At 43.9% G+C, this 10,565-nt stretch overlaps 1 protein-coding gene across 2 annotated transcripts; it reads left to right on the forward strand.

Annotated features, from left to right (window-relative positions):
• Positions 1 to 7,835, forward strand: slc43a2b (solute carrier family 43 member 2b). Of its 2 annotated transcripts, none has more exons than XM_030100887.1 (14): positions 1 to 160; positions 1,523 to 1,823; positions 1,910 to 1,965; positions 2,073 to 2,149; positions 3,544 to 3,636; positions 4,066 to 4,199; positions 4,884 to 5,080; positions 5,184 to 5,327; positions 5,459 to 5,476; positions 5,878 to 6,010; positions 6,178 to 6,310; positions 6,391 to 6,464; positions 6,561 to 6,684; positions 6,754 to 7,835. In XM_030100887.1, exons 1-14 carry the CDS (start codon positions 1 to 3, stop codon positions 6,913 to 6,915), a joined length of 1,806 nt encoding a protein of 601 aa, XP_029956747.1. In that variant the 3' UTR covers positions 6,916 to 7,835. The 2 variants fall into 2 exon arrangements, with proteins under 2 accessions (XP_029956747.1, XP_029956748.1); XM_030100888.1 differs by having other exon boundaries at positions 1,529 to 1,823.
• The last annotated feature ends 2,730 nt before the right edge of the window (positions 7,836 to 10,565 follow it).

A 10,565-nucleotide genomic window follows, 5' to 3' on the forward strand; every position in this document is an offset into this window, starting at 1 on the left:
ATGGCTCCGACCCTGGCCACAGCGTTTGCCAGGCGCTGGTTTATGGCCGTGTCGGCTATCGTTGAAAATCTGCTCTTCTCTGCTGTTCTGCTGGGATGGGGATCGCTCCTCATCATGCTCAAGTCCGAAGGTTTCTACTCTTACCTTTGCAACGAGGAGGGTGAGTCCAGTTTATTTTCACATTTATGTGTAAAGAAAATCAGCTTTAATGCCTCGAAAGTTTTTTCTATAACGTTTATTTTTCTGAAGTTACAGACAGAATGCATGTTAGATACAGTAAGCACTGGGAAGAGGAGTGAACTGACAGCCAGCGTTATCTTGATTTAGGAGGATTCGGGTTTATTGAGAGGCGGTAATGTAACACTCCTGCCTTCTTCCCTTTTCATTCTGCTGGGAGAATAAGTGTTTTCTGTAAGCTGTCTGAGGGACTCAGGAGATTACACCCGATCACTTTGAATTAGAACAGGATTTCAGGCCGGTAGAGCCGTCCTGTGATGAAGAGTAAAAGCTTCAGGTTCCCATTAAGAGTATCCCACTCACCTCAGAGCAAACAGGAGACTGAATAGAAGAGAAGTAATAAAACCAGAGTATATTGCCTTTACAATTGTCTTCTTTACCACTTTAATTTCCTCTTAGGTTCTATTCTCATCCCTCCTGTTAATTCGCCACAACATGAGTGTACAAGGCACTCAGAGTGAAATCCCTTTCAGGCTGTTTTGAAGAGACGAGGGGAAAACGAGACTATCAGGACAGTCTTATTCTTTGGACCTCAGGTGACACTTTGTCATTCTGTGAGCCCCCCCACATCTGATCTGATAGATACCCTATCTCCCCTGGAGCTGACGCCATTGATTTTTTTCTCACCACCAGTTTACCTGAGAGTGCAGTTTCTGTCTCCACGCATCAAACATTCAGTGTTTCGTCTGATCATAGCAATCATTAAATAGCACAGATTACACGGTAAAAAAAAAAAAAAAAATCAAGGCTAACTGAAATCTTACTTGGTGTCAATAAGATGTAACACTTAATAGCTGACAAAAAAAAATTGCCTCAGCTGTGATGTTTGAGTCAATGTGCTTTCCTGGAGCATTGCCACAGCACATCTTATCTTATTCTGATGATATAAGAGGGAAGAGGAGAGCAGCACCAGCTCAGCTCTTTTCAGGCATGTGACATGTGATAAAGGAACAAAGAGAGAGCCACGGCAGGCTTTTATTACTGGTAATATGGAAGTTTAAAGTACACTGATAAAGGATGGGGAAGGCGAGCAGACTGATAGTAAAATGATGAACAGGAGAAATGAGACCACAGGTGGGGAGACGAAACGATAAAATGAAAACCATGGAGTAAACAGAGGTTTAAACAAACTATAAATACGTGATAAAAAGTAGGCAAACCTTTTAAATATAATTAAAGTTTACTGTATTAATTATCATCTCTATAAACCACAGCAGTTCTGAAAAACATGCTTCAATGAAGTGACAACATATTTTTCTCTTCTTTTCACTCTTGTTTATCAAAGTTTTAGAAAACACTACCAGCTCCAATCTGTCCCAACATCTGGCAACATCGCCACCTGATGAATACGCTGAATATTATGAAAATGACGCTGGCGTGGTCGGACTGGGCGACGGGGTGGAGATGAGGCCTCTGCTCCCTCAGGATGGCCTGATGAAGATGAACGGCTGGCTGATCTGTAAAGAGCAGGATGAGATGCTGAACCTGGCCTTCACCGTCGGCTCCTTCCTGCTGTCGGCCATCACGCTGCCGCTGGGGATCGTGATGGATAAATACGGACCTCGTAAGCTGCGACTGCTGGGCAGGTGAGCAAATAAATGTAGAAATGATGGAGATCAATCATGATGTTGTGTCAGGACACATGTAAATGTTAGTATTTTTACATTCCCAGCACATGCTTTGGATTGTCCTGTCTACTCATCGCCTACGGTGCCTATAGTCCAAACGGTAAGTGTGTGTGGAAGGTATCCTCTCCTCCCTTTTTGCACTGTTTTAAACAGTGAGTGTTTGTTGACAGGCTGATTAACTCAGATTGATTTTTTCTTTTTTTACAGAACTCTCGGTCCTTATCTTCATCGCCCTGACTTTTAATGGCTTCGGGGGCATGTGCATGACGTTTACGTCGCTCACAGTAAGTTTCGTTTTAGCATTGAACTCTTGTTGCTCAGCTGGAGATAGCAGGGAGTAAACCTGATTAGGGGGAACGCAACGCAGTGACTCATTAACACTTTGCAATGGATGCTCTTCCTGATTCCCAGAGTTCACAGGGTCACCCCCCCCTCACCATTAATTTGCATTCCTTGCCAGCCATAGTTCATCCTCCTATTCTCTCTCCCCTCCATCAGTTAAGCCTTACAGTGACTCCCACGGAAGTCCAGGGCTGTGTCATGGTGATGCTGTTCACCAGCGAGAGGCTCTCCTCCAGTAAATCTCCTATTAAAACACCCTTTTTCTCTCCCAGCACAGACTGTTGCTGCAACACCTTTCATCTCTAATGTGGTATTTGTTACATCTGCTGAAATTTCTCATTAGTTGCTGCCATGGGCCTGAATGCCCGTGATGTAGTAAAACCAAGATTTAAGGTTTTGTTTGCCCTTTTTCCGTGGGCTTCAGTCCATAGGAGCTGTCTTCACTCCACCTTCCACCCAGCCACTCGGTGTTGGGTTAATAATCAAGCGCGGCCTCGTTTCTTCATCACCTCAGGCCCTCAGGATTGAGCGATTTTGCTTTTTCACCCAACTGCCCTCCGCTTCTGGCTCTGTGCCATGTGTCAGACCTCAGGTCACCTTCACGTCCATCCAGCGGCTGGTAATAGAAATATAATGATTGAAAACTATTAAAATATGTTACTAAGTGGTAGAACTGAAACCGGGGCGCCTCAGTGCACATGCCTTCTCAAATTAGCACTCACTCACACACACACACACACACACACACACACACACGAGCACATACCTCTTCTTTGGCTCTCCCAGTCTTATGTAATATACTGTGCTTGTTGTTGTTCAGCCTCTGAACACAGAACAGCTTGTGAATTACTTTGTATTTGAATATTTTGCCACCTACTGCCTTGTGATGTCTCTGCCAAGTCTATCTTTTTTTTTTTCCCTCGAATGGCAGTGAAGGATACAGAAGAACTGTGTTCTGCGCATCCATTTTGTCCTCAAGTATCGCGTCTCCTCAGTCGCCCCCTCTGATTCTTGCAGCTGTATAGAATCTGGGCAGCTGTGTGTGTTGATGCTTTTACTTCCTTTGTGTCAGATTGTTGTGTTTTCATGAGCTTTGATGTTCTTTCTGATGCTTGTTGGTTTTTTACTGCACACGGTGACCCGGAGTGTGACGCTGTGGGCACCTTCGTCCTTGTCCAGCTTGTCCTCTGCCTCAAACTCAATCACACTGCAGCTGGGTTCACCCTGACACAAAACGGCTTAATTTTTACACTCAAATACACGATGGAATATGCAAGTGACAGAAAAAAAAAAAATTAATGCTAATTTTCTACATCTTCCTTTCTCTTCTGTCAAGTTGCCTAATATGTTTGGGAACCTCCGCTCCACCTTCATCGCCCTGATGATTGGCTCCTACGCTTCCTCCGCTGTCACCTTCCCTGGCGTTAAGGTAAGAAACGCTGAATCGGCCTCACCTTTGATGAAGTCTGAATCTGACAATGAAGCACATGTGTAAATAATCCAAAGTTTAACAGAGTGGCCTGATGCTATCATCTGCTTGTTTGCCTGTGTGGATACAGTTAATATTATTTCAAGGGCATCTTCTGTTAGTGGGAGGTTTCAATCTTTACATCTGAAAATGGCAACAAAATTGTACTCTGGATAATGAATTTCATTATTCTGTGACCCTTAGATGGGTGTTTAAAGGACTGTACAATTATTCCCAGTATAATGATTTACCTTCCCAGATAAGGAATGGTAAGTTGTACATGCACTTATGCAATGTGATCAGGAGGGAAGGTTAGTCTGCTTGAAGAGAGTCACCAGACTGTGAAACATTTCTACTCCCTTGTATTCACTTGTTATGTTTTGTCCAAAGGTGATCTATGACCTTGGCATACCCTTCATCACGATCCTGGTGGTGTGGGCCGCCTGTTCTGGGGTCGTCTTCTTGAACTGCTTCTTTAACTGGCCAATGGAACCATTCCCAGGACCTGAAGATATGGACTACACGTGAGTAACAGATCCAGGCAATGGTGCACAAACAGTATTGATTGAAATGATGACATCCGTAGACTCCAAGTCTGGGATGTTATCTGGTTTAATGACCTTCCAAAGACCAAGTTAGGGGCGCAAAAGCAGGTAGGTATTCGCCACGCCAAGGGCTGATCCTAAGTTAAATGTAGAAATTACTGAAAAATTTAAAGGAAGAAGACATTATTTTTGATGAGTTTTGGATTCTTTGAGTTGAGGTGGATGCTGACATGCAAAAGACAGAACTCTTACTTTTATTTATCCTGTCTGTATTACATAAGTAGCTGCAATCCCATCTGTTACTCTCATGGATTTGCACTAGAGTATATTTTATAGGTTGTCTTTATGTCACATGTAGATTACATTCACATGTAGAAAATTCATCTTCTATTACATGGCGGTCTTGTGTATCTGTGTCTATCAAGCATGTGTAGAAGCTGTCATCTTTGAAACTGTTTGACAAAAAAATTACGTAAGACATTGAAGAAATGCAACGTAAGGCCCTGGGGTTAAACTCTGTCTGCTCGCCATCACGTGTCAGCTATCGTCCTGCTGGTAAATCTCTGCTTGTAGCAGCAGAATTTTTTTTTTTTTCCTCTGTTGAGCAATTTTTCACAGGATCTCTTCATCATTTGTTCCCACTCCTTTTTTTTCCCCTCTCAGTGTGAAGATCAAGTTCAGCTGGCTTGGTTTTGACCATAAAATCACAGGGAAGCAGTTCTACCAACAAGTGACCACAGTGGGCCGTCGACTGAGTGTCGGGAGCAACCTGAAGCAAAAAGATGTGCCGACTAAAGATGGAAACAATCTCTGCCTGTCCACCATGGACCTGGAGATGGACTGCAAGTCACAGGATGAATGTACGAAAGCAATATGTTGCATGTGCTTCGTTAGTATTTGCACGTAGCCTTTTATTATGTTAATCTCATTTGCGCCCTTTTATGCGGTGTTTGTCCTGTTTAGCCCCGTCATTCCTGAAAACAATCACCACTCCGATTTTCGTGCTCAGCCTGGTGACCATGTCCATCACCCAGCTCCGTCTCTTGTTCTACATGGGGGCCATGAACAGCGTCCTGGAGTCGCTCACCGATGGAGACCTCAACACCGGTTAGCTTTTCTACGTTCAGTCAAGATTGTGCATGTGTGTCTGGCAAAAAAAAAAAAAAATACCTAAAAGATTTACTGTCTGATGCTCTTCAAAGTGTTCTGACTTACTGGGTTTTTAATTACATTTTCAGTGGAAAGGATGGAAGTTGGTAAGATGACGGTTTGGCTGTGGAGTAGTGACGCGTTACAGCTAGTTAGAATTAGACTTGCTGGCTTGGACGATCCGCCACCACTCTGCTTTGGTCGTAGTTCACGTCACTAACACAGCCCTTCAGGTGCCATTCAGCTTCAATCTGAAACCGCAAGATATCATTCGCAGTATACTCATTAACTAACTTTCCCCGTCAGCATCGGTGCACGTCACATGCACTGTCACATGGTGCACTTCCCTAGCACTATGGCCCTCTCAGCCATAAACCCTGTTATTATGTCATCCTATTGACTAGCCCTAACCCTAACCCTAACCCTAACCCCAACTCTCCCCGTTCTTTTTAATCAAAATCTTTGGCTCCTTCCACCCATTCTGACTTCATCGTGACCTCTTCCTCAGTGAGTCTGTACTCGTCCATCTTCGGCGTGCTGCAGCTGCTCTGCCTGATGACCACCCCTGTAATTGGTCAGATCATGGACTGGAAACTGAAGGACTGCGATGATGGAGAGGAGGAAAAGAAGCCCTTGAGCAAGTGAGTCAAGTCTGAGTAGTCCCTTGTGATGCAGGATGAACTCTCTGCCCCAAACCCTTTGACTCAGACATTAGAGCTGCCTGTCAGCGTGATAGCTCCGGCGTTGTGGAACGGCATCAGTGATCAGTAATCTCTCCTCTCACTTCTTTTGACTTTTCAACAACAAGGGGTGAAACAAAGACAAAGCGCAGAGACAAAAAGACCCAGAAGGTGACCAACGCCTTGCGGGCGTTCGTGCTCACAAACGTCCTTTTGGTGGGATTTGGCATCACCTGCCTCATACCCAACCTCCCCCTGCAGGTCAGTCCTCAAGGCACTTATGAATGAACCAAACCAAACAGCTTCAGTCCTTCTGAACGTGAGCTTTCATTTCCCCTCAGATTGTGTCGTTCGTCCTCCACACTGTGGTGAGAGGGTTCATCCACTCTGCTGTCGGTGGTCTCTACGCTGCCGTGTAAGTATCACGGACCTCTAACATTACACACACGTCATCGTACCGTTGTGAATGTGTACGGAAACTTACTGAATGAATCTCCCTCTGCACGTCCAGGTATCCGTCCTCACAGTTTGGCAGTCTGACAGGCATGCAGTCTCTGGTCAGCGCCGTGTTCGCCCTGCTGCAGCAGCCTCTCTTCTTGGCCATGATGGGCCCCCTTGGCGGAGATCCATTCTGGGTATGAACACACACTCGCTCACAAATTGAATCCAGCGAGCATGTAGCTAATTATTGCGTCCCTCTGCAGGTCAATATCGGCCTCCTCGCGCTCAGCATGCTGGGTTTCTTGCTGCCGCTTTACCTGGTGTGCTACCGACAGACCCTCTACAAGCAGCAGAGGGAGAAAGAGGACGACGCTAAGATCTACATCAGGATCAACGGCTCCGATGTGCCCGAGGCTTTCGTCTAGAGCGGCGGAGAGCGGCGAGCGAAGATGGAAACGTGGGCAATTCGATGAAACACGTCAACAAGAGCAAAAAAAAAATATCTGTCAAGATGCTAACAGACTGCCTTGCCCGTCTTCCCAAAATCTACAGTCACAGAAACTGGACCACTGGTCGGTTTGGCGAGGAGAAAGAAGAGCAAGAGAGAGGAAAGACTGTGAAAGGAGTGAGGCACCGGTCCTCTGTATCCCCCCAAATCCTCTAACTTCTCTTTTTTTATTCCCTCCACTCTGAGTTGCACTTTAGTGTAGATCCATTCCACACAAAACTGCTTTAAAAATTCCCCTGATGAGCAGGAAAATAGGATGAATTTCTACCTTCGGAAGCAGCAACTTTGCTACAAGTTGCCCTCACAACCAGCCTTTTCATAATTGATGGCTGATTTTATATGTCTAGACCTAAAAGTCATCTGAACTGTTGAAACCTGTCTGCCTGTGGATTTCTTTCAGCAGATGGTGGAAAGGGAAATGCATTTTGAGAGATAGGGAAAAGAATAATAATGTTGATATTTTCTTAGGCCAGTAGAGAAAACAGTAATGACGAAGTACAGAGTCTTATTTTTCTGGGTTTTTGTGCCGTTAACATGTGATTGTAGTGCGGCTCACTGTTTCTTAGTGTTAAATAACCAGCAGGATTTCTGGGAGGATGTGTTCTGCTAAAGGCATCATGCAAAACTGTGGCATGTTTTACGAAAAGCAAACTGTTCGGTTTTGTTTAGATTATTTATTTCTTGTTAATGTTTTGTATTTCACCATTAGTGCCTTTCCAATGCAACTTTGTCAAAGAGGTTGGTTCAGCCGATGTTTTTACATCGCGATTAAAAACCAGAATTCCCTTTACGATTCATGGCAACACTACTTGCACAATGAGACTTTTTGGAACATTTATTGCCTTCTGATAGGTTTATCCATCATTGTTTGTGTGTCTTTGGTCAATAAAATGGCATTTCATCCAGTCCGTCTGCCTCTTGGTGAAAGAAATGCAGAACATTTGCTTTTTTTTTTCAGATTTTTTTCTTCTTCTTCTTCTTCTTCTTCTTCTTCTGCTTCTTCTTCTTCTTCTTCTTCGTCTTCTTCTTCTTCTTCAGAGAATACGCACAACTTTTGTGCTAAGATTCTACTACCTTTCATATTTATTTTCTCTTTCATCTTTGATTTTTTTTTTTTTTTTTTTTTTTTTTTTTGCTTTATTTAAAATGTGCTGCATGCATCAGCCTCCATTCATTGACTGGTTGCTTCCACAAAGCTTCATCTTTCATCCCAGAAGATAATGCAGAGATGCTTTTTTATGTAAAAACGTTTATTATGCAAGTGTTTGTGAGGGTTAATAAAGACTTCATCTTTTTCACTGCTCGAAAGACTACGTTACATGTCTCTATGTGCAATTCTTATCTACCAAGAACAGGGTTATTCAGAGTTTGACGACATCTGGTTCAAAGGCTTTTGTGTGCAATTTATTATGTGCATTGAGACTTTGGTCCACATTGAGAATTTTCCTGGTTTGACTCCAGATCTGGGGTCTTTCTTCACAGATTTTGCATGTTCTTTTTTATTTTTTTGCCTTTTTTTTAATATTTAATTCTTTAATTGATAGAGCAAAGAACATATAACTTGTCTTTTGGGCATAAAAATACCGTGTACAAATCTCCACCGTGGGCGTACATGCTCCTCACTAATCCAGTATTTGGTGAGAAAAACTAAACAACAAAGAAAACCTAGTATAAATAGAACAGCTATAACAGAGGGCGGAAGGAGAGGGCTTGCTCCACTTCATCTCGAACAGGAAAAAACACAAAGTGTGTATCTTTACACGGCCAAGAACAAAAATCAAAACGTAAGAGAGCTATTCATAAAACTGAAATTGTAAAGTTTGTCTATTTTAGCCAAATTTAAAAAAGAAGAGTTTGCATGTTCTATCTGTGCATGTGTTTTTTTCCCCCAGGTAAACCAGGTCCCTTTCAAAGATTAAAAACAGGTGTTAAAGATTAACTGATCATTCATAACTGCACTAAGGTTTGAATGTGAGCATGTGTGATCGGCTCTCCAGCATCGTCAGCAGCACACACTGAGAATACAGCTGATGAAGCTGTGCAGAGGAGGGATGGATGGACTGATGATATGAGATGGATGGACACAACTGTTTTTTTTTTCTATTGTTCTTAGCTCGTTGTGCCAGCAGAGGTCAGTATAAGTAACCTGTTTCTGTGTGTCCCTCAGCAGGTTGAAGAAGCTCTGATCTTTTCTATTTTGATGCACAATCATCAATATTTGAAAAGTAACTACTTGATGAGAAACCATAAAAATTCAAAAAATAATTAAAACTGCTGTGATATGATCTGTCTTCTGGGACTTACACATTTAAAAAAAAACATATATTTTCCAGAATGCGCCCAAGATACACAGCGTGCAAGGAATTTCATTCAGAGGTGTGATTTAGAGCAATTCTGAGCAATTTTTCCACCAGATGTTCCCCGGCACACACTCACTACGTGTTTGCTTTAACCAGGTCTGTCAGCACTCCGCTCTGCCACCTGATACTACACTCCAGCAGATGGCTATCACTTGACACCTCAGCCACTCTCATCACATGAGACGGGATCTGAGAGAATGCCATTCTCATCAGGGACAGTGGCTGCAGGAGCTCTGGTGGAGTCCTCCACCTGCTGCTGCTGCTGCTGCTGCTGAACCCTGTGCAGGCTGTCTGACCCCTGGGGTTTACTCTGGCACAAAGTTCAAAGGACCATAAACTCACTGTACTGCTGGCACCATGTTTTATAATACGGCTGACTACATCTGGATTCTGGAGTACATTTTCTCTACTGAAATCAATAAGACAAATGGACTGAAAGGCTTAGAGTGTAAACAGAGCAAACATCTAAAACAGCCATAGTGGTTGCTGGGCAGTGCATATAAACTGCATCTTAGATAGATAGATAGATAGTTGCACTTCTGCAGATAAGGAGACAGAGGGATAATAAGCGGATGTTGGCAGGCGGATACAGATGCGCTATAAATACAGCGGCAGTTCACTGTTACATAATTTTAGTCTCACACATACGCGCTCACATCCCGCGGTCTCCAGGACATGCGGCTGGATTAGGGCGCCTAAAGTTGCCTTTCCGTCAGTGGGATCCCTGGGGACGTGCGCGAGGATTGCGCATCACCTGGTCATGTCCGCGGGATTGATCAGAGGGCGGATGGCGTGACCCGGACAGACAGACCGCCTGATCGGTTCCCTCGTCAGGTGTCTGAGGACAGGAGTGGGGGTGTGTGCGGCCGGATAATCACATCAGAAGCGAGGACTTTGTTCAAAGGGCTTATGGGAGCTGACGCACGGTGCGTCTGTGCCAGCGGTGGTCCTCGTGTCACCGTGACGGAAAACGACCGCGTCTCTACGTCATCGCCGTCCCGATGACGCGGAATATTGTCAACCCTAAAATAAATAAATGAAAATAATAAGTAACAATTAAGGGAGGACCTCTGGGCCTGTCACCCCGACACACCACTCATATAGTCTAGTGTTTCTGTTAAAAATAATGAGTGCTGGCGGGTTTTCATCATTACATTTTTGATAAATATCGCAATTGGTTCATCGAGCTGTCACCTTAACTTTTAGA

The sequence above is a fragment of the Salarias fasciatus genome, chromosome 10 (genome assembly GCF_902148845.1).
Source record: "Salarias fasciatus chromosome 10, fSalaFa1.1, whole genome shotgun sequence".
In the NCBI taxonomy this organism is placed as follows: domain Eukaryota; kingdom Metazoa; phylum Chordata; class Actinopteri; order Blenniiformes; family Blenniidae; genus Salarias; species Salarias fasciatus.